Source organism: Lontra canadensis, unplaced genomic scaffold (assembly GCF_010015895.1).
Source record: "Lontra canadensis isolate GAN:19392208 unplaced genomic scaffold, GSC_riverotter_1.0 scaffold89, whole genome shotgun sequence".
NCBI classification, from domain to species: Eukaryota; Metazoa; Chordata; class Mammalia; order Carnivora; family Mustelidae; genus Lontra; species Lontra canadensis.
Window position 1 is genome coordinate 2,821,792 of NW_022631083.1, and position 25,073 is coordinate 2,846,864.

Consider the following 25,073-nt stretch of genomic DNA (forward strand, 5'->3'; position numbering starts at 1 on the left):
AAGACATGAATAGACATTTTTCCAAGGAAGACATCCAGATGGCCAAGAGACATGTGAAAAGATGCTCATCGTCACTCGGAAATGCAAATCAAAACTACAGTGAGATATCACCTCATACCTGTCAGAATGACTAAAATAAAAAACACAAGAAACAACAGGTGTTGGCCAGGATGTGGAGAAAAGGGAACCCTCTTACACTGTTGGTGGGAATACAAACCCGTACAGTCTCTCTGGAAAACGGTATGGAGTTTTCTGGAAAAGTTAAAAACAGAATGACCCTCTGATCAAAATCACACTGCTGGGTATTTACCCAAAGAATACAAAAACACTAATTCAAAGGGATACATGTGCCCTTATATTTATAGCAGCATTTCTTACAATAGCCAAGATAAAGCAGCCAAGTGTCCTTCAGATGATGAATGGATATAGAAGATGTGGTTTTATATACAACAGAATACTGCTAAGCCATCAAAAAGAATGAAATACACAGCAGAAGGATAAATGAAGAGATATATTAAAAGTGACCATTCTCACCAAATTAACCTAAGAAATGCAATGCAGTTATGAACAATGATTTTTTTTGTGCAGGTGGTGAGTGAGGGGGAAGGGGAAAGGGAGGCAGGCAAAGGACCAAAAAGAGCCAAGACAACTTTGAAGAACAAAGTTGGGGGCTTATCCTACCAAATACAAGACCAATAAAGAAATAGCATTTAATACAATGTGGTTTAGACAAAGAATGAAGCCATACGCCAATGAAAAAGAAAAGAAACCCCAGGAATACATGTCTTCAAATACAGAAACTTGATACATGGCCATACAAATAAATGGCCCCAGACTGGTTCTGTTCTAACCGATGTTTACATGTAAAAAATAAAATAAAATTGGATCTATATCTCATACCAAATGCATAATTAAACCCCATGTGTATTCATGAACTAAATGTGAAAAGCCAAAGACTTCAAACTTACAGGAAAAAAAAAAATACGGGGTATTTATACGACCTCCAGAGAGGAAAACAGTGCTTAAATGCAACACAAAAAAGGACACATCATTCTGGAAAAGAATTGAACTGCATTAAAACTGCAAACTTCTCTCTGACAAATGCCACCCAAAACATAACAAAACGACCAGTCACAGACTGCATGCAAGAGGTTTATGGCTAAAGGTATCATTTAGAACAAAGAACAAATTGCCCAACAGGCAAACACACAAAACAGGCAGTTTGCTGGTGAGAAACCCAAAGAGGCAATCATCATATGAGAAGTCTGAACCTCAAGGATTTTTGGCACCCACGTGAAAGGAGCAAGGGCACCCCTCCCGTCGGCAGTAAGAGCGGGCAGGTGCAATTTCTTTGTAGAGAAATAGGAGATGTCCTCTAAAAGTGCAGGCACACCCCCCTTACACCCTTGGAGTCTGCATGCACGTCAATGAGCGCACAGCTATTCCTTACTTTTCGGACAGCACCAAACTGAAAACACACTAACGTCCATGAACAGGAGACAGATAAGCGAGGTGCAGAATTTTAAAAGACAGAATTAAGGCTACCTATACCCACGATCCACATGGATAAACATCACGATGGTGGGTGAAGACAGAAGATGGCTTATGGTACTGCTTCTGTCAAATTTTAAGGAAAACTTTAGCCCCGTATGGGAACATATATGGGACCAGCAAAACACTAATCTCAGGATAGTGGCTGTCCCTGGGCACCTTCTCGTTTCAGACAGACAGAGGGGGAGACCACGGCTGGGAGTTCAGCTGAGTTTATAATAATATATAATAACATATTTCTTATTAAAAATATTGGAAGCAAATATTATAAATCTAGGAAGATTGGGCCAGTCTGGGTGGTATTTGCTACATTATTCTCGGGCTTTTTGGTACCTTGAACTAGACTAACTTTGCAGGGTGGAGGGGCCACTCCCACATGAGCCATCTGATGAAGAGGACAAGGGCCTACCTAGGACATTGCTGTTTGAACAGAAATGACCCCATGCCAGTCACTGCTCTGTCTCCACCTCCTCCCAGTGGACCATAGTGGTGGTGGAGAAAGCCCCAGATCTGGCATTAAAAACAAAAATCTGGATCCACCACCAGGTAAGAGAACACAGCTCAGTCCCTGCACACGCTGGAGCCATTTTCTCATCTCTGACATGTCCACGATCAAGTCAGCCTCTCAGATCTCACTGTGCCTGGAAGAAGGGTGGAGAAAACAACATGGTGGACCTAAAGAGGCTCTTTGCCAAAGAGCCCAACTGGGACCAAATGTAAAGGAACACGATCATGCAATATTCCTCTGCTGGGCAGTTTCCTTCTCCATATGTTCTGCTCCTGAGCCAAAGGCTCTCTGTCTTGGGACCCCTCTCATCTTGTCCACCTCCACTATGGCTCCAAACGATTTCGCTCAGCCCTGCCATGATCACACTATTCCAAGTTTCTGCACCCAGTTGCCTATTAATTTCTGGATCAAATCAAATGCCCTAAACCCAGCTTCGGGTTCCTGCATCATCCTGTCTCTTGTTTCTTGGCCTTTAATCCCTTTCTTTTGTCCTAAAGACATTTAACGGTTGTATTGAGGGGCAACTGATGTACGACACAGCACACATATTTTAAACATACAATTTGCTGAGTTCTGATACACATACACACCCATGGAGTCAAACGATGATAAAGACAGTGAATTTATCTCCTGACCTCAAAAGTTGCCTCGGGCTCCTTCATGGTAAGTACTTCTGTGCTTTCATGTTCCCTTCTGTCATTCCTTTGCATTCGTTCTAATGGTCTCATCATTGGGTTAAACTGAAAAATTTCCCATACTGCATATTTCCCTGTTCATACCCTCCTCCTCCCAGTATCCCTGTATTAATTTAGAGTCCTGAAAATAACTGAAGGCTTTAGAAATAACCTCTCATCGGCAGTGGTCCCCATGCAGTCTCCTCCAGTTCCCTTGTGTAAATCTCGAGTGTTTCTACCACTCTGTTTGTCACCAAACAAGGCAAAGGCTCTCCTCCTGGAGTCCCTGATTTTATTTGGACACCAGAGCGGGACACTCTTAAGAGTGAAAATGCTGTCTATTATTACTTACACTGCGATTGTCCCAGACAAACCAGCATGTTGCTAGTCCTAGTCAGAACGCTCTCCCCAGATCTTGAAGTCGAGGCTGTGTGACCTTTGCAGACATCCTGCAGCCTGAGGGAGGAACAAATTGGGCCAATATGTCTTTGCGACACCTTAGCTGAATGTGCCAAAGACCCTGGGTCCCAGTGTGGGGGTGGGGTGCAGAGGCATCCAGGTCCTAAAGTCTCCCCGAGAAGCTGCCTATAATCCTGCTTACATCACAGCCACCAAAGGACCCCAAAGGCAGCATATCCCTTGGTGATGGTTCTAGACTGTCTAGGAGGCTCAGGGCAGCAAGCTAGGTGGCACTGGGGTGGGGTTGTGGAGTGGATCCTGATGCTGTGTTTACAAAAGCACATTGCATCAGACCTTTAAAATGTCTGCTGTCCATTTCAAAGAATGGAAATGATGGAGTTGAAAACACCCCTTGGCATCACAACTGATTCCAAATCTGCCCCACCACACCCTCAGCTATCGGTCCTTGCTTTTCAAAATTAGGACACATTGCTAAGGTGGAGGATGGCTTCCAGTGACTTCTCAGAAGACCACATGGAGATGAGCTACAAGCTCAGTTGTAAGCAGCGCCCCTCTATCCATCTTTTCTGGGACTCACACCAAAAAAATTCTGAAACCTTCTAGATAGGTTGGGTTGATACCCTTCCTTCATGTCCCATGTGATGCAGGCTTTTCCCTACTATGATGGTTAATTTTATGTGCCAACTCAACTGGGCTCAGGGATGCCCTGAAGGCTGATAAAACAATATTTCTGGGTGTGTCTGGGAGAGCGTCTCCAGAAGAGATTAGAATTTTAATCCGTGGCCTGAGAAAAGATGATCATCTTCCCCAGTGTGGGGTGGCATCACCCAATTCACTGAGAGCCCGAGTAGAACACAAAGACAGAGGAAGAACGAATTCGCTCTCTCTGCTTCCACTGGGATGTCAGAACCTCCTGCCCCTGCCTGCCTCTTGAGCTTTCAAACTCAGACCACAACTCACAGCATCGCCAACCCAACCCCTATAGAGTCTCAGGCCTTTGGACTTGGACTGAATTGTACCGTAGGCTTTCCAGGCTCTCTGGCTGGCGGATGACAAACTGTGGGATAATATACCTCCATACCTCTGTATTTATGTCTATACCTATGTCTGTCTCTACCCTACTGGTTCTGTATCTCTGGAGAACTAGTCCAATCATGATTATAGGTCTTCAGTCATTTCTGTCAGGAATAGGTGGGGTATGTGTGTGACCAAGCAGCTGTGTGGTGTGTGTTTGGGATCATTCAGCAAAAGAAACCAAAATATTTGTTCTCTCACTGCACTCTCCCAGTTTCTTAGATGTCACCAATTCTGTCCTTAGAGCTAACCTACCCCATGATCTGTGTGTACCTAAAATTTTATCCATTACTCCACTCAACAAATCTATTACGCCCTCCCTTAGGACAGAGTGGAGGATTGAAAATTCTTTTATAATTTAATATTTTTTTTCCTCTCACAGTGGAAATAAGACAGTGCACTGAAATTGCTGTTCTGCTTGTGATTTTTCCCCACCAGACCTGGTGGGAAGAGTCTGTCTTTTATTTTTGTACATCCAGGGCCCAACTCAGGCATGAAAAAAAAAAAAAAGGTGCTCAAAAAACTTCCTGAATGAATGAATTAAAAACTCACCGATTTCAGAAACATTTAAGAGTATTGACCATGTTGTGCCCTTCCCTGGAAGCCACAGCAAGCCAAGGATACCATTCTGCCCTTACTGAGCTTACTGTCCGGGGGCAGGTGGGTAGGATTTAATAAATACATCACAAAAAGGCATAGTTACAATATGTGATAACTGTCACATGAAGATAAAGTACAAGGCATTGTAAGAATTTAATGCAAGGGTAACCTGGTCTAGTCTGAGAGTAAAGGGGAGCGCTGCAGGGTGGGGAGGAATAAGTTCACTGAAATGGAGAGGTGGAATGTTCTGGACACAGAGAACATCATGAACCAAGATTATGGTGCAGAGACCTTTCTAGGGTATCCCGGAGGCTACCGGAGGCCAGTGTGACTGCAGGAAGGGGAGAAGAAATAATGTCACAAGCTGAGGCCAAAGAAGAGAAAAGGACTCTATAAGACAGGCTCAAGATTTAGGTCTTCACCCTAAAAGCAAGTGGTGACCCAATCAGTTGTGGAATTTTAACATCAGTATGGGATGGTGTGATGCAGGGGATAGAAAATGCACTGGGACCAGGGTGGAGGAGAATATGATAGTTAATTTTGTGTGTCAATTTGGCTGACATGGTACTTGCATTTGGGGTCAAACATTCTGGATGTTTCTATGAGGGTGTTCTTGTGTGAGACTAACATTTAAGTCAGTGAACTCAGAGCATAGCAGATTGCCTTCCAAAATGTTGATGGGCCTCGTTTAATCAGGTGAAAGCCAACTAGACCAAAAGACTGACCTGCCCAGAGCAAGAAGAAATTCTTCTAGTTGATGGCCTTCAGTCTTGAACTATAACAGTGGTCCTTCCCAGGGTCTCCAGCCTTCTGGTTCCCCCTGCAGATTTGGACTTGTCGGCCTTTATAATCATGTGAGCCAATTCCTTAAGATCTCTCTCCCTCTCTGTTTATGTGGTATGTATATATAAATAGTATATGTGTGTGTGCGTGTGTGTGTGTGTCCATTGCTACACACATCTTGTGAGGTCTGTTTCTTGGGCGCAACCTGACAAATACTGGGGAGATTTCAGAGTTGAGGAATGAGATGGCTAGAGGAGTGCTGAGCAGCGCAGACCGCCAGGTGAGGCCGGTGACCCCGAGCATAAGGCCTCGTGGCAAGGTCTGCTGGTCTTGTTGGTCAGGGTGCGAGTGTGAGCTGGCTGTGCTAGCGGAGAGGTGCCAGGAAAAGCCAGAGAGGATAGGACTGCTGGGGCCCCAGTCCCTGTGTCCGTGACGCAGTGGATACAGCTCAAGGATGGGCAGAAGGACAGTATCACACAGTAGAGTCTAGCTGAGACTGAACAGCAGGTCTGGTGGGGGTGAGAGGTGGACAAACTGAAGGCAACAAGGCCTGGGCCAGAGAAACTGGGGAGTCCTATCAAGCCATCCTGCGAGCGGCAGGGCTCAGGGAAAAGCTCGGATCATGAGGTGACCTCAGAGGGGGCTACTGGGCTGTGTGGAGAAGGTGGGTTTGGAGAAGGAGTGTTCAGAGCCAGAGATGCCAGAGCTTTCCATGAGACATCTCCCTGGAATGCCATGTTTCTCGGGAGACCGGAAAGAGAAGGCAACTGAGGGACAAAGGCCAGGGACTGGCACCATAGAACATGCCCTGACCCCCGGCAGTGAGCAAACCCTTCCCGGGCCTGCCTTTTCCATGCTTGGCCTGTCACTGGACTGACCACCCAGGGGGGTGTGGGTGCTGCTCTGCAGCTGCCAGTCCCGAGAGACCCTGAGAGGGAACGAGTCCAGTGAGGCCATGTCCATGGGATGGGACTGCTATGAACAGATCACTGAAAATACTTGCTCCTCAATATCTGAGTATCTTGGACCCTGTTCCAACTCAGCAGCGGGGGAAGAGATACTATCCCCTTGCGTAGAACCTCTGATCTGGAGGATTATTTCAGAGGCTGTTTAGTTGAACTGAGGCTACATGGGTCTGTGTAGATGTGCCACCAAACCCAGGATCACAAGAGACCTCTAGAATCAGAGGGTGGCAAGGCAGGGTTTCAAGGGTGTTGGAAACCAGGGGCAGACATGCCACTCGAGGCATGGTGGGCACCCCCTTCTCCATAATGAGGGGGCAGTCCTGACAGACATAAGTTGTGTTCAGTGGCCAAGAGAACTTACTATTTCTAGCTATTCCTTTACATGGGTCCCATGGTTGCTAGTATAAGTGGGAAAGCACAGAGGATCCCACCTGGCCAGAGGGACCATTAGTTTCCCTTAAGAATCCAGGGGTGAGAAGAAAGCTGTACAGAGATAGAGACATCTGTCTTACTCTGGGTAGCTGCCCACTTCTGAAAATGTCAAGGTCATGTCTAGCAGGTGTGTGTGTGTGCGTGTGTGTGTACAATACTGCACGCTGCCAGTCCAGGCTGGGAGTTTTGTCACAAAATGTTGACTATTTACTTATGCTCAGAATCATTTTTATTTTTTAGCATGGTGAAGAACGTGTGGAAGAACAAAGGTTAAATGATGAGTTCATCTCCCAAGTCTCTCGGTTTTTTAGGAAATGATCTTGCCTTTTTTTTTTTTTTAAGAGACAAAGATAAAACATCTGTAAGATAAAACAAGAAAGCACATAAACTCGATAACTGATTTCTTGGAAACTTTTATCTCCTTGTCCATTGATAATGTTTCTTTGGGTAATTTGGTTTCCTATGGCTCAATAAATTAAATCCAGATAGATGAAGCAAGAAATAGATTTTTAACTCTCTTCTGAATTAGAATTGCATCATTATAGTAAAACCATCAGGACATTCTGGGATCTAGCAAAGAATTAAAGCTGGGATGGATATCATATCAGCATATGATGAAGCATATTCCTTCCACCAGTTAATCATTCTGAGTTTTGTAACCTTTTAAAAATTCTGTTAATATGGATTGAAAAATATGTCACAATCTTGTGCTGGGTTTGAGTTGGCACAGGGGACCATTCAACTACCCAAATATCTTTTATCATTTATTTGATCGTTTTATCTTACAAAAGCCTAGACATTATTTTATCAGGAGAAGGGATCTATAGACTTGCTCCTTTGGGAAAAATTGCCCACCAGTGTCTATTGCTTTGTTAGAGCAGAGGCTGAAATCCTCGCGTTTTAGGCCCTCTTTATGGATCATTCATAATGGGATTCCCATAGCCAGGTCCCATCATCAGGGAGCAAAAATGGGAATCTTGGAGAATCAGACCCTCCGAGGAGCCCTGCCCATCACTGGACTTGCTCAGGGACCGGCAAAGAACCATCTGACCTCACTCTACCTACACAATAAGCTGCGGGACAACAGGGCGCTCCATCCCTCTGGTTCTGCCATCCTGGGATCCCATCATGGCCCGATGGAGTTCTAGATCCCTGCTATCCCCTCTGCCCTGCCCTCACCCCTTGAGGGGGCAGTAGCAAACTTTAGCAGAGTGTGAGGCATTATGTTGAAGTGGCAATCAATATCCTTAAGAGAGAGGCTTGTGTGTCCCCAGGGGTTCTCTGGCTGAAGAATAGGAGAATCCAGGAGTGGGGGTGGCTGGGAAGGACAAGAAAGAGACCAAGGGAGAGGGGGCTTCCCAGGCCCCCAGGCCATGGAAAATAATCTTAGGGCTGCATCATCTTTTGGATTCCAAATATATTCTTCATTAGCCAGGAAACGTTTTGGTTTCTGCTTGTTTTTCCTGATGATAGATTGTGTGTGTACAACCTTCCGGGATTAGGTGGGTAGTGGGGTGGGGGGAGGAGGGTGGCCCATTGGTAAATGAGTAGTTAGACCAATCTCATTAAGTCACTATCAGTTAACTCAAACACAACTGAAATGAAAGAAGTGTTGATTCCTACACAAATTGCATGAGATTTTCCCAGCACAAACTAAGTTCATTAGATACTAAGTATGGATAATCCATAATTTAATATGGAAATTTAGGCATGGAGTATTACTAATCAGATAACTAGAGCCTCAGATCAGACTATTAAGAGACCCAGTGAACCTGCTCTAATTGTTGACCAAAAAAGAACAGCAAGGGAAATGAATGAAAACAATATTCCCCTTTGCACCTCCTTTGGCTAAGGGTTGAGAACATCTATAAGCTATAGGAAGGGGCTCCCATGGAAATATTTTCCATTTTATAAGAACACCTCCCGTGTGTGTTCTGAGAGCGTTGTTTTTTTTTTTTTAAAGATTTTATTTATTTGAGATAGAGAGAGGGTGTGAGAGAGAGCAGGAGCAGGGGGAACGTCAGGCAGAGGGAGAGGGAGAAGCAGGCTTCCCTATAAGCAGGGAGCCCAATGCAGGACTCGATCCCAGGACCCTGGGATCATGACCTGAGGTGAAGGCAGATGCTTAACCGACTGAGCCACCCAGCTGACCCTGTTCTGAGAGTTTTAACACCAGAAACATCAAGTCCCTGCCGCAGAGGCTTTGACTGCGGAAATGTCACCAGGCACAGTGTGGCTTGAATGACTTCAAGAGTAATGAGCACATTAAAAATGACTGCACCAGGGGTGCCTGGGTGGCTCATTGGGTTAAAGCCTCTGCCTTCGACTCAGGTCATGATCTCAGGGTCCTGGGATCGAGCCCCACATAGGACTCTCTGCTCAGTGGGGAGCCTGCTTCCCTCCTCTCTCTGCCTGTCTCTCTGCCTACTTGTGATTTCTCTCTGTCAAATAAATAAATAAATTCTTTAAAAAAAATGACAGCACCACTAATTATAAGAAAATTAGAGAATGTGGCACTTAGACCTATATGAATCTCAGAGGAAGCAGTGCCTATAGTTATGAGAAGGAAGTATACATTCTTAATTACGCTGAAGCTTATTTAGATAGAGCACAGCACTTAATACAGGTTAGGAACCGGCTTTTGTGGTTTGAAGTATCCATATGCATCTTAAAAGATCTAAGAAAGATACAGACTACACTGTAAACGCCACTGTAATTAACTGGCTAGAGACATCTGTGGTGACAACTGGGAGCTAATAGAGAAGGTTCCTGTAATCCAAGGGCTAAAAGCAGAGACACAAAGGCTCACAGAATAAGTGATAGAGAAGCAGAGACTTGCAAAGTGACCTACCAAAGCTCAAGACCACGTCAAAAGCAGAGAACAGAGATACCACTCACTGCAGAAAACGAGGTAGGAAGAGAGCCTTAAGAGAAACTTTGGAGCAAAATAAGATGGAAAAGGAAGAGTTTAAACAATGAGAGGGAAGAAAATGGTAGTCACAAAAGATGGGTAAAAGTGGTCCAAGAAAATTGATGCATCACTGGACTCCACCTCTGAAACTAATAATACACTCCATGTTCATTAATTGAGTTTAAAATTTAAAAAGTGGTACAAGAAATGCAGTTATCCTAAAACAAAGAGAACGAGAAAAAAATTCAGATTTCTAGTTCAAGGAAACTTTGCTGAAATAAAGCAAGATGCAAACTCACTGTGCAAAAATTTACCACAGAAAGCTTGAGAAAGGCTGATTAACATCAAGACGTATCACAGTGAAGCAAATAGACTTGATAATTTTAAAAATATTATTGGCACCTGGACCAAAAGAACCCATTGCCTTGCATCAGACAGAATGGGCTAGGTTATGGTGGTAACAAGTATCCCCAGATCTCAGTGGGTTAAAACAGTAGAACTTTATTTCTCACTCATGCTACACTGTCCAACGTGGGTGAGTTATGAGGCTCTACCCGTCACAGTCACTTGGATTGATGGTGCAGTCTCCATCTACAACTTGCCAGTTACCATGCCAGAAGGAACGAGAGCTCTGCACAATGTCTCACTACAGGAATGACTCAGGCTTGGAAATGATACATGTAAGTTTTGCTCACACGGCCCTACACAACCACAAGGAGACTCTGGAAAGTATAACCGTACCACATAAAGGGAAGTAGGAGAGCTAGAAATATTTTTAAGCAGCACTAATGACCACCACATATCAAAAAGGGAGAAAACATTAGGCTGACTTTGGGTCTTTCTGTACAGCAATATAATATTGAGGCAGAAAGCTAAAAAGAGCCCTGCCCCTACCATTTCAACAACCAAAACACTGAACGTTGCAAATTCACAACTTAATATGAACCCATGAGACAGCTGAGGTCCCAAGGTAACCAACCCACCAAAATTCGAAGGACATGAGAATTTCCATGTTGAGAAGCATGAGCACCTGTTCACCTGGGCAGATGTTTTAGTGGAAAAAAGGTGAACAGTGTGCGGGGTCACGTAGGTAATTCAGCAGAGAGAGGGAGGAGGCTATATGGAGAGTCAGATGGCTAGGCATAGTCACAGAAATGAAGGATGTCTTTGATTGGGGCATCAGCAGGCTCAGCAGAACTGAGAGAGAGCTGATCAAGTGTCATTTATGTTGGGAATGCAAGGCTGGTCCACCATTCAAAAGTCAACCATTGGGGCACCTGGGTGGCTCAGTGGGTTAAAGCCTCTGCCTTCGGCTCAGGTCATGATCTCAGGGTTCTGGGATCAAGCCCCACATCAGGCTCTCTGCTCGGCAGGGAGCCTGCTTCCCCCTCTGTCTCTGCCTGCCTCTCTGCCTACTTTTGATCTCTCTCTCTCTGTCAAATAAATAAAATCTTAAAAAAAAGGTCAACCACTGTTTTTCACCACATTAGCAAACTAAAGAAGAAAAGGCAGATGAACATCTAAGTCAATGCAGAAAAAGACAAATTTAACATCCATCCATGATTTAAAAACAAAACAAAACAAAAATTCTCAGAAAACAAGGAAAAGGAGGGAACTTCGTAACCTGATAATGAGCATCTATGGAAAACTTAGAGCTAACATTATATTTAATCCCGAAAATCAGAAACAAGGCAAGGATGTATGCTCTCAGCACATCTATCCAACATTATACTGGAGGCTCTAGTCAGTGCAATAAGGCAGAAAGGAAGAGAAAAAGAGGGAGGAAGGGAAGAAGGGTGGGAGGGAGAGAAGGAAGAGGGAGAGGAAAAAAGAATTAAGAGGCTCCCGGACTAGAAAGGAAAGTATGTAACCACCTCTCTTTGCAATTCTCATGACTGCCTACATAGAAAACCCAAAAGAATCTACAAAAGAGCTCCAGAACTGCTGAGTTTAATAAGAGCATAGGATACACGGTCAGTAACAAAAACCAAATTTCTATATACTAGCAATGAACAAGAAACAAGTAAAACGTTGAAGTACCATTAAAATAGCACCGAAATTAAAAATAGAGCTTCCCTATGACCCTGCAATTGCACTACTGGGTATTTACCCCAAAGATACAGATGTAATGAGAAGAAGGGCCATCTGTACCCCAATGTTTATAGCAGCAATGGCCACGGTCGCCAAACTGTGGAAAGAACCAAGATGCCCTTCAACGGACGAATGGATAAGGAAGATGTGGTCCATACACACTCTGATGGAGTATGATGCCTCCATCAGAAAGGATGAATACCCAACTTTTGTAGCAACATGGACGGGACTGGAAGAGATTATGCTGAGTGCAATAAGTCAAGCAGAGAGAGTCAATTATCATATGGTTTCACTTATTTGCAGAGCATAACAAATAACATGGAGGACATAGGGAGATGGAGAGGAGAAGGGAAATTGGAAGGGGAGATGAACCATGAGAGACTATGGACTCTGAAAAACAATCTGAGGGTTTTGAAGGGGCGGGGGAGTGGGAGGTTGGGTGAGCCAGGTGGTGGGTATTATGGAGGGCACGTATTGCATGGAGCACTGGGTGTGGTGCATAAACAATGAATTCTGTTATGCTGAAAAGAAATAAAAAAAATAGCACCAACACACATGAAGTAGTGTAAGCATAAATATTATAAAATATGTTAAGACCTATATACCGAACACAGTACAATACCGACGGAATGTAAAAAGGCCCAAGTAAATGGAGGTCTATACCATGAATATGCCAGTTCTCTCCAAATTGAGATATAGAGTCAGTGCAATCCCAGTCAAAATCCCAGTAGGATTTCTGGAGAAACTGATCAGCAGATTCCAAAATCCTTGTGGAATGCAGAGGAACTAGGCTAGCCAAAGCAATCTGGGAAAAGAACAAAGTTGAGGGCTGGCAGTAAACAGACTCTCATTTCAAATGTTCTCTCATCCTTCTGACCCCACATGAAATTCAGCTCCCCATCCCCCACACTTAAGACCATTGTTCTCCCCACAGGCCCTCAGCAGAGGGCCAGGCTGCTCACGTCTTGCCACTTCCAGACCATTGGCCCCCTACCTCAATCATGAATCCTCTCTCATCTGACCCTCATGCCACCAGCTCGGTTTGTCCTGACCCCTACTCAAGTTTTTAAAACAAACTTATTCAGAAGTTTGGTGTAGTCTTCTGCCTTCAACTCTTACAACCATATTGGGCACTCTGAACACCCACGGGGATGAGCCATTCAAGGAGACTCCCCAGCATTGACTTGAACTCTTTAAGTATCCTTCACCTCCTTCCATTTTAGCTAGCCCCTCCCAAGTGGCTTCCTCATCAGGACACTAGAGCAGTGGGTCAGGAGGGACCACAAACTCACTAGCTCAACCTGGGCCTTCTTAGAGGGAGCACTGTTGTTCCAACACTGCCTTCCCAGCCATAGCCACCTCCTCTGGGGACAGTCAAAGAAACAGGTCCTGGGAAGCTCCCACAGAATGCAAGCATCAAAAAGGACCCCAAGGCCTTGGGACAGCAGGTCAAATACCACCAACCCATCAACTGAGTGAGATATAACTTAGATGTTTGACAGCCTCCGTGCAGTCATTGAGCTTCCAGAACTACAAGATTCCCCGGGGATTTGTCTGCTCCCCCAGGGTAGTGGTTGCACTATGATTTAATTATGATTACCTATTGTCTTGTTATGTATTTTTAAATATGGAAAGAAAAGGGGCCCAGATTGAGACAGTGACTTAGGAGCTGTCACAATGAGATCTCAGAGTTAGTGCTGGCTGCCCATGCCCCCATCCCAGGAAGACTATACAAGGCCACGGCTGACCCTGCACATGCCCCGTGACACCAGAAGAGAGAAATCATGGTTGTATGCACCATGAGGCAGCAAGACACACCTTGCAGGTAGGATAGGCCTGTGAGTGCTGCAGTCTGGGTTACCCAGAGCCTGCTGGATCTATCACTCTGGAGGGCTGCTGGACCGCTGAACTTGGCCCATTCCTCCCTGCAAAACGAGGCAGGTTCTAGGGTGCCGGGCCCAGTCCCACCTTGTACTTTAGGTGTATCTTTTATGTCTCTACGTCATTTCCCATTTGCCACCTGGTTTCACAGTGCCCTGGACCACCAGCAGGGAGCTCACCCAGACTAAGCCGTCATGCTGGTCAGCCTTCGAAAGGACTCTCAGGGAGGACTAATCCCAGGAGCCCAATTCCAGAGGGCGATGTTTTTCCCCCTTCTTCGCAGATGCCAGGGTGGATCTCCAGTCTCCAGATCCCCACATACTGTGTTCCTGATGCACATTCTCTAGAGCTCCCCACACGGTACAAATACAATTTCACCACCCACCAAGGATCCCTTTCACCTTGCTCGCATCCTTTTGGAAAGGTTTTCGCACACCTTTGTCCAGGGAAAAGAGAGAAACCAGGTTCATTGTTCATATGCATTTTTAAGCAGCCAATTTGGGTTTTGGAAGAAAAAAAACACTTGTTGGAAGAAAAAGCAAGGAACAATATAAACAACTTTCTATGTCATTTTATAAGAAATCAGATGCTGTACAAGAGAATAGACTGCCGTGGGAAATTGGAAAATGTCTTTCTCCAAATATCTTTAAAAAGGCAAAATAAATACCCATCTGTTCCCCGATGGCAGAACAGTAAAAAATGTTAGAAAAGCAACAGAACGCATCACAGCCACATTTGTAAAGACCTCTTTCAACCATGCATATCCTCCTTCACATATGTCAGAGGTGGGAAAGTGGGATGGTAAAAATGGAAAAGGAGGTCCAGGAAGCAACACCTTTACAGTGAAAATCTATAATCCTATAAAACATTCTCCGGAAAGACAGTCCCTCTTGCATTGAACCTAACCTGAAGTGAATTAAGGACCGGGACTATATCCATGAATAAAGTCTCCCGAAAATGTCTGTAAATGCATGGGATGGAATGCATGAATCAGGAGTGCCCTTGGCCATCACCTTCAACGTGAGCCTCACAGCGTTGCAGTCCTCCTGCAGTGGGTTCAGCTTCAGCGTCTCCCCAAGGTTGCTGCAGCCCGACGACTGGTGCTGCCTTTCGCAGCAGACACACACCTCGACACTGTCAAACTTAATCTAGACAGAGGAACACAGACAGATCTCACAATTAAAACGGCATTCTGCCCCGGGCGGGGGTACACTTGAGCTACACAATTCAGATCATGTGAAAACGCACCCCACTTCCGTTTTCCTTAAGTAATCAAGCCAAAATGATTTTTATTTGGACAAAAAAATGGGACCAAAAAAAAAAAAAAACCACCAAAAAAAAAACCACAAAAAAACCCCACACCCCAGTAGGAATAACTTCATGTTCCGATTTAAAAAGTGATGAATTAAAAGGAATACATGTGGAGTGACCGAAGTTATGAAGTTACAATTTTGGGTGAGCTGCAGAAGGAGATTAAAGTAAAGGAACGGAAAACTGCTCATGCTGAGGTATGCATGGAGATGTGTTCTCATGGCTCTGTGCCTTGGTTTACCAGTGCTGCTCCCGTGGTTAGCAGTTTCCTGACTCACTTCCTGGCCTACCAAACTCCTACTCATCCGTTAAGACCCAACTCCAGTGTCATCCTTGAGACCTTGTCTGGTTTTCCCTCTCTGGAGCTGCTTGCCTCTCCCCTGGACAGCACACTCCCACCCCAGGTCTGCTGGAGACTTTTTTTTTTTTAATTTTTATGTTTTTTAAAGATTTTATTTATTTGTCACAGAGAGGGAGAGAGAGAGCACAAGCAGACAGAGCAGCCGGCAGAGGGAGAAACAGACTCCCCACTGAGCAAGAAGCCTGATGAGGGACTCAAACCAAGAACGCTGGGATCATGACCTGAGCCAAAGGCAGATGCTTCACTGACTGAGCCACCCAGGCATCCCTGCTGGACACTTGTGTTGTCCAGCTACAGATTCTGTGTCCTGCGTGCCCCCTGAGGACAGTCACCACACGTCACCATCATAGCATCCATAATGCAATGAGGTGTGGCATTTCAATAAATGTTGAATAAATAAAAATGTCTTGGAAAATTACAAACCATGGGAAGAAAAAAAAGGCAATTTGAGGGTTTTAAAAAGCCTGGAGCTCAGCAGGAGATCCTCAGAGCACACGGCCATCCTCCCCCGGCAGCCTGACGTGGGACGGCTCAGCCCAGGCTGCAAAAATTAGCAATACTGCATTCTTCCATTCACTTGGTCCTGCATGCACCGCCCCCCCATTTCCTCCTTCCCACTCCTAGTCGAGCCCTCCACTGCACCTAATCGTTATCGCATGCACACCCAACTGCTCACAAACACAGACTTCCAGAAAGGAAAAGGAACAGCCACAGGTCAAGGGTATTGTCCACGGCCAAATTTTCATCTATTTTCAACCTCTGGATAGTCTGTCCCTTATTTGATGCTTCAATTTTTGCTCTTTTAATTCAGTCTTCTAACGTAATGCGTGACGGGCTGGTAGAAGAGGCTGGAGGGCTGGAGGCCAGCAGCAGAAGAGCCGTACCTGCGTAAACTATCACCCTGGACCTCCAGCAACCCAACTGACGGCAGGGGGCCTATAAAAGTCACCTTTGCCTTTCATGCTTTTAGTGATGTCACCAGACTCCAGAGCTGGAGTCCACGCTGAGCACGGAGTGCAGCCCACGAGCCCTAACAACATACCCGTAACAACAAACACCCCTCAGAGAAGGTACAGCCGGCGCCCACTCTGGGTATCTGCAGGGCCAGGCTGCTGGGTACAAGCCCTCCCATGACTCCCCTCCTTTGCACAAGGCAGCCTGTCCTGCCGAGCCACAGAACACACAGAACTCTGGGCGCCAAGTGGGGACAGCTGGGTCTGGACCCCTGAATCCCACACACTCAGATGTGTGCTCTGGGCAAGGCCCCTTCCCGACAGCTGGTCAGGGCTGAGGTGGCTGCAGGGACACTGTCCCATAACACACCCCTCGGACTGCAGGTTCTTCTCCAACTAGAGATGCCACGAAATGAAGAAGGGGCGCCTGGGTGGCTCAGTCGGTTAAGCATCTGCCTTCCTCTCAGGTCATGATCCTGGAGTCCCGGGATTGAGCCCCACATCGGGCTCCCTGCTCGATGGGGAAGCTGTTTCTCCCTCTGACCTTCCCCTGCTCATGTGCTCTCTCTCTCTCTCTCTCAAAATAAATAATAAATAAAATCTTAAAAAAAAAAAGGAATGAAAAAGTACATTTGGAAAGTACAACAGTCATTCCTCTTGCCTGGGAAAGTGTTTTGTGTTGGTCTCAGCCTATTGAGAGTGATGCTACCGGCTAGGAGAGGCTGGGGGCATTCACCTGCGCCCCTGTTACCTGTGATGAGTCCCCAGAGACATGACCCTGACTGGACCTAATGTTGTGGCTAGACCAGCCCTTATGGTTCTTAAAACAACTGTAAGACGGTCCTCAACAACACTCATCAGGGAATTTTGATAGAATAAAGCCTATTAGTCAAAGTTTCCGGAGGGTACCCCGTACACCCAGGGCCACTTAGGGATGCCACCGGTGGCTTTGCCTTTGCTGTGATTCAGGGTGGGGTAGATGCCCAGGATTTCATAGGTTCACTCTTAAAACATAAGAGCAAGTATTAGGGCACTGGAAGGGAAAAGCAGGGTCACTCAAGAGGTCAGTTCTTTGGGTCACCCAGGGCTTTCTAAGAGGGAATCTTCAAGGCTGGGGTGGCCTGGCTCCTTATCTCATCATGTAGCTTATAACTGTGGGCAGTGTGTTTATTCAGGATGGATGGCTTTGAAATGAATGCCTCGATAATCAAAAGCCTAATGTCAGGCACATACACTATAGAGACTCTTTCCCCAGAGCCCATTCCCTTTCCCCTGGTGTCCCCCGCATTTTCCAGGGCTCAACTGCTCAGGGAGGCCTCCCACCACCTTCCTTAATGCCTTCCGCCTTCCTCTGTTCTCTCCCTCCCTCGGGCCCACTCCTGGTCCCCCTCACTCTTCTGCTTTCTCCTCTGACCATGGCATTTACCACCTCCACACATGCCCTAGGACTGGTTCATTCTGTTCATTTTCTGTTCCACGCATCAAGAATATAAGGGGGCGCCTAGGTGGCTCAGTCATTTAGGTGTCAGCCTTCAGCTCAGGTCATGATTCCAGGGTCCTGGGATCAAGTCTGGCATTGGGCTCCTTGCTCAGCAGGAAGCCTGCTTCTCCCTCTCCCCTATCTCACTGTCTCTCTCTCTGTGTCAAATAAAAAAACAAAATCTTAAAAAAAAAAAACAAACAAACCCCAAACGAGTGTAAAGCTAAGATTTGGATCTGTGTTATTCGCAGATGCACAGGAGAACCTACAACAGCTCTGACTGGGAATGGCTTTCTCTCTCGATCTCTCCACAACCTGCCTGCTACTCCCGCTGGAACAATATGAAAAGATCCTAGTTCCCATATTTCCCCTGAAAGGGGCAACACATTATGCTGTCCACTAGCCTCATTGGCCTAATTAGCTTATCGTGTCATACTCTTAACTGTGGGCATAAAATAGCCTAATGCTAGAAGAGGAAGGAGAAGATAATTTGGGGGGAGCAGGGAAGGCTAGCTAAGTCTTCAATGGAGCAAAAAGGCCTAAAACAAGATTCTCATGGTGCCCATGGCTATGTCTGCATAAACTTGAAATGGTGTCCCATGTTAGATTATCTATCTAAGTATCCCTGCTCTGAATTCAAAGCCACAGCCCAACACTTTCTAAAGAGTGCACATTTTTTTCAACTGAAAATTAAGATTCTATAATAAGGGAAAATCTATTTAAAATACAGGAAGTACCTAGTACCTCAGGGAATGCTCAAGACCAACCATCACCCACATGAGTAAATGCATAGCCCAGCGACTTACTGAGACCAATACTGTCATGGTGGGGCTGCGATTTGATTTAATTTTAATGTAATTTAATTTAAATGTAAAAAAAAATCCCTACACAACCTTTAGAAAAAAGCACTGGAGAAGATCTTTAGGATCTAAGGCTAGGCAAAGAGTTATTGGAGCGACACCAAAAGTATAAGAGCAAAAATGGAATTTTATGCTATAAATGACCAGTTACGAGGATGAAAGACATACTATAGCTTATGAGAAAATATTTCCAAACTACGTATTTCAACAAAACCATAGACTACATATGATTTCTGTCTTTTATTCTAAAGTTTTAACTGTTTTGTTTTATTGCTTGCTTAGTGTCCTCTCTGCCCATCTCTAATCCACCCTCAATCTCGCCAGAACTGAAAATATCCTGAATATGATCTTACACATCCGAGGTTCTGTTGGCTTTATTTTCTTCTTAGAGACCGCTGCACTGAGCCCCTATCTTCTGCTTTAATCTGGACTAGTTAATCCATAGGCAGTCCATACATGCTGGTCATGTACATGTTGGGAAATCCTTCTGCCCCCGTCTCTCGGGGCACCTGGGTGGCTCAGTCCTTAAGTGTCTGCCTTTGGCTTGGGTCATCATCCCAGGATCTTGGGATCAAGTCCCACATCATTCTCCTTGCTCAGCGGGGAGTCTGTTCTCCCTCTGCCTGCCGGCTCCCCTTGCTTGTGCTCTCTCTCTCCCTGACAAATAATTAAATAAAACTTTTTTTTTTTTTAAAGTCTCTCTCTTGGGGCGCCTGGGTGGCTCAGTGGGTTAAAGCCTCTGCCTTCGGCTCAGGTCATGGTCCCAGGGTCATGGGATCGAGCCCCACATCGGGCTCTCTGCTCAGCAGGGAGCCTGCTTCCTCCTCTCTCTCTGCCTGCCTCTCTGCCTACCTGTGATCTCTATCTGTCAAATAAATAAATAAAATCTTAAAAAAAAAAGTCTCTCTCTTTCCTGTGTTAGATCCCCTCTTCTCCTGTTTCTTGGCTTACAGTCTCACTGTGGGGAAGTAAGCTCCTTCAGGACTTTTCTGGCTAAAATTTAAGACTGCAAATCCCAAGTAAGCCAGGATGGGGAGCACTGGGGACCCTCATACATGTCTAGTAGGTGCGTAAATTGACACAACCCCTTTGGAGAATGGTGAGACATTATCTACACTGTAGTATGAAACTTAGGATGAGCTTGATATTTCTACCCATAGATATCTAACTGCTCCAGTACCATTTGTTGAAAAAGGCTATCATTTCTCCATTGTTTTTGACCTTTGTCAAAAATTGGCTGAGTATATTTCTGGGTTCTCTAATTTTGTTCCTTTTGTCTATTTGTCTCTCTCTCTCTCTCTCTCTCTCTCTCTGCTTTGATTAATGTGGCTATAAGTCTTTAAATCAAATAAGCTGATTCCTGCCCTTCATTCTTCTTTTTAAAAATCGTTTCTTTGTCTGGGCACCTGGGTGGCTCAGCTGGTTAAGGCTGGACTCTTGATTTTGGCTCAGGTCGTGATCTCAAGGTCATGAGATAGAGCCCCACCTCAGGCTCTGTGCTGGGCGTGGAGCCTGCTTATGACTCTCTCTTTCTAGGGAACCCTCCTACACTGTTGGTGGGAATGCAAGCTGGTGCAACCACTCTGGAAAACAGCATGGAGTTTCCTCAGAAAGTTGAAAATAGAGCTACCCTATGACCCAGCAATTGTATACTGGGTATTTACCCTAAAGATACAAAGGTAGTGATCTGAAGGGGCACGTGCACCCAAATGTTTATAGCAGCAATGTCCACAATAGCCAAACTATGGAAAGAACCTAGATATCCATCAACAGATGAATGGATAAAGAAGATGTGGTATATATATGTGTGTGTGTGTGTGTGTGTATATATATATATATATATATATATATATATATATATATATATCATGCAGCCATCAAAAGAAATGAAATTTGGGGCACCTGGGTGTCTCAGTGGGTTAAGCCTCTACGTTCAGCTCAGGTCATGATCTCAGGATCCTGGGATCGAGCCCTGAACTGGGCTCTCTGCTCAGCAGGGGGCCTGCTTCCCCCTCCCCTCAGCCTGCCTCTCTGCCTACTTGTGATTTCTTTCTCTGTCAAATAAATAAATAAAATCTTTACAAAAAAAAAAAGAAATAAAAGAAATGAAATCTTGCCATTTGCAACGATGTGGATGGAACCAGAGGGTATTATGCTTAGGGAAATAATCAATCGGAGAAAGACAACTATCTTATGATCTCCCTGATATGAGGAAGTGGAGGTGCAATGTGGGGGGTTTGGAGGTAGGAAAAGAATAAATGAAACAAGATGGGATCAGGAGGGAGACAAACCATAAGAGACTCTTAATGTCACAAAACAAACTGAGGGGGGCCGAGGGTAGGGGGGGAGGGAGAAGGTGGTGGGGTTATGGACATTGGGGAGGGTATGTGCTATGTGCTATGGTGAGTGCTGTGAAGTGTGTAAACCTGGCGATTCACAGACCTGTACTTAATTAATTTTTAATTAAAAAATTAAAAAAAAGACTCTTTCTCTCCACCTGCCCCTCCCCCATCACCCATGTTCTCTCTTCTCTCTCTTTCTTAAAAAAAAAAATTGTTTCTTTCCCTTTCCATATACATTTTAGCATAAAATTGTCTACAACATCTACAAAAAAACTTGTTGGGGTTTGACAGGAATTGCATTAAGCCTGGATATCTATTTAGGGAGACTTGATATCTTTACTCTGTTGTATCTTCCATTTCACGAATGCAGTATGTCTCTCCATTTATTTAGAATTCACTAATTTATTTCATCATCATTATGCAGTTTTCAGGGTATAAGTCTTGTATATATTTTGCCAGATTTACACCTATGCATTTTTTTATATTTATATTTTTTCTTTTTTTAAAAAAGATTTTATGTATTTATTTGTAAGACAGAGATCACAAGTAGGCAGAGAAAGAGAGGGGGAAGCAGGCTCCCCGCTGAGCAGAGAGCCCGATATGGGGCTCAATCCCAGGACCCTGAGATCATGACCTGAGCCAAGCCGGAGGCTTAACCCACTGAGCCACCCAGGTGCTCCCACCTATGCATTTTTTTAAAGAGAGTTTTATTTATTTGAGAAAGAGAGAGGAGGAGGAGAGGGAGATGGAGAGAGAGAGAATCCCAAGCTGACTCCGCATTCAGTGTGGAGACTGAGCAGGGGTTCGATCTTACAACCCTAACATTAGGACCTGAGCTGAAATCAAGAGTCAGATGCTTAACTGACTGAGCCACGCAGGTACTCCACTTTTATTATCTTTTTGATGTCTGTAGAGTCTGAAATGACATCCCCATTTGATTTCAAACATTAGCAATCTGTGCCTTCTGTTTCTTTTTCTTATCGTAGATTTGTCAATTTTATTGGTCTTATCAAAGTATCAGCTCCTTTTTTCATTGATTTTCTCAACTGTTTTCCTGTTTCCAATTTCACTGAGTTGTCTTTTTTATTTCCTACTTGCTTTGGGTTGATTTTGTCTTCCTTTTCTAGTTTCTTAAGGTAGGAAATGAGGTTACTGATTTGAGGCTTTAGTTTCTTATGTAAGCATCTAGTACAACAAATTTCCTCTCAGTATTACTTTAGCAGCATCCCCCATATTTTGATATGCCATCCTTTCTAAATATATCTGAATTCCCCCTGAGACTTTTTCTTTGATCCATGGATTCTTTAGAAATGTGTTGTTTAATTTCCACATGTTTAGAAATATTCCTCCTAACAGTCATGAAAACTTACAATATGGCCAGAAATTCTGTGTTAAAGACGAGTAAGATGGAAAGACAACATTTGGCAACCACACAAATATCTTACAGCAGGAAAAGGGAAAGGGAATGAGGAAATAAAGACTCATAGCCTACAAACAGGACACCTCACTATTACAATGATTTTAGAAAACAGAAAATCTTTTCTTCCTGTTTTTTTTTTTCTCCCCGTAGGTAAATCATCATTTTTCTATGGCTGCTTCAAGATTTTTTCTTTGTCTTTATTTTTCTTAAGTTTGACAATGATGTGTCTTGGTGCAGATTTCTTTGGGAATAGTCTGTTGTATTTGCTCCACTTCCTAAATTTTTAGGCTAACATCTTTTTTACCAAATTTAGGGAGTTGTCAGCCATTATTTCTTCAAGCATTTTTCAGCCTTGCTTTTTTAATCCTCTCTTTCTGCAACTCTAATGACATGAATGTTAGTCCATAAGCCGCTGAGGCTCTGCTCATTTTTGTTTCCAGTCGATTTCTTCTCTGGTGTTCAATTTGGGTAATTCCTATTGTTTCATCCTCCTGTTCACTGATTCTTTTCTCTTTCCCCTTAAGCCCAGCCACTGAGCTTTTTTATTTCATTCATTTTGAGTTCTAAAACTTCCCTGTGGTTCTTCTATATTTCTTCTACTTCTTTGCTGAGGCTTTTATTTATTTATTTTTTTATTTCAGGAATGTTCATAATTCCTCATAGAGGCATTTTTATCATGGACTACACATGAACATATGAAAGTCAAAACAATAAAACTGTGAGAAGATAAGATAGGAGAATACCTTCATGTCGTTGGAGTAGGAAAACACTTCTTAAACATGACTAAAACATGCTAATCATAAACAGATGACTGATGTATCTGACTATTTAAAATGAAGAATTTCTTTTCATTTCTTTCCACATTAGAGTAAAAGCAGGAAATTTTGCATCACAGGTAAGTACAGAGGATTTATATCAAAACAAAACAAAACAAAAAACAAACAGAAAACCCTCTCTAAACATTAAGAAAAAGACAAACAACCCAGTGTGAAGCATGTGATAAGAAACCCCACCACAACCTTAATCTGAGAATCATAAATCAAAATTACAATAAGATGTCTGTTACACCCTCACTAGAATGGCTAAAATGGAAAAATAATTATAATAGACAATACCAAGTTATAATAAGGATGTGAAACAATAGGAACTCTTACACACTGCTGATGGGGATATGAAATGGTACAACAACTTTGGAAAATAGCTTCTTGTTATCTACTTACATTAAAGATTACTACCCAGTCTCATGTAACAACCAAAAGATATTCTAATTCTAGGAACATATCCCCAAAATGCATGCAATGGTAACAAAAATCATGGGCTAGAAAGTTCAGAGCAACATTACGCAAAATAGCCTCACACAGAAAAAATGTTTGAGGTCCATCCACAGTGAATGGACGAATGAACAATATTATACTCCCAGTATGCACTATTACAAAGCAGTGAACATGAGTGAACTATGGCTATATACCACGTGAATAAATTACACAACATAAAGTTGAATGCGAAGCCAGACAGAAAAGACATATAAAGTGTTTTTGTTTAGATGAAGTCCCAAGAAATAAGCAAAATTACACTATGGTGTTCAGAGGTGCATACACAGTTGGTACAACTCTATAGAAAATAAAAGATGGGAATATCTTAAAAATTAAGATGGTGATCATCCTCAGTGGGAATGTAAAGGCAGCAAATTGGGAGTACCTAGGGAGAGCCTTGGGTTACTGGGGAAGCTCTTTTTCTAGATTTTGCTGAAGGTCATGTGGTTAGTTGCCTGATGATAAATGGCTGAGCGTTATATTTTTGTTTTGTGCACTTTCTGAAATATGTTTTACATTTTCAATGAGAAAGGTTGAAAACAAATGGCTTACCTGAAAACAAATAAAATGCAAAACTTAAATTAGGAAAAGAACAAAACCAAATTAACAGAAAATAGGGAAAAATAATTTGACATAAAAAATGAAACAAATGAAATAGGAATAAAGATAATAGCATAATAAAGCCTAAAGATGACTCGTGACCAAACACAAAACAAAACAAAACAAAAAAACAAAAAACCAAGAAACAAAACAAACAAAAACAAACAAAAAAACCAAGACAAATGCCTGGTAGGATTAAAAACAAACAAACAGGCGAGGATGCGGAGAAAGGGGAACCCTCCTACACTGTTGGTGGGAATGCAAGCTGGTGCAACCACTCTGGAAAACAGCATGGAGGTTCCTCAAAATGTTGAAAATAGAACTACCCTATGACCCAGCAATTGCACTACTGGGTATTTACCCTAAAGATATAAACGTAGTGATCCGAAGGGGCACATGCACCCGAATGTTTATAGCAGCAATGTCTACAATAGCCAAACTATGGAAAGAACCTAGATGTCCATCAACAGACGAATGGATAAAGAAGATCTGGTATATATACACAATGGAATACTATGCAGCCATCAAAAGAAATGAAATCTT

General features: G+C 43.8%; 1 protein-coding gene across 5 annotated transcripts in view; it reads right to left on the reverse strand.

The window, feature by feature from the left end:
* FAM189A1 (family with sequence similarity 189 member A1) overlaps positions 1 to 25,073 on the reverse strand; it is a 489,776-nt gene that overhangs the window by 50,423 nt on the left and 414,280 nt on the right. For 4 of the 5 annotated variants that reach the window (XM_032835966.1, XM_032835967.1, XM_032835965.1 and 1 more), the window contains one exon: positions 14,904 to 15,038. The exons of the other annotated variant lie outside the window; for it this stretch is intronic. In XM_032835966.1, the coding sequence (XP_032691857.1) occupies positions 14,904 to 15,038 (135 nt within the window). The remainder of the gene's footprint in view (positions 1 to 14,903; positions 15,039 to 25,073) is intronic. 5 annotated transcript variants of the gene reach the window in all.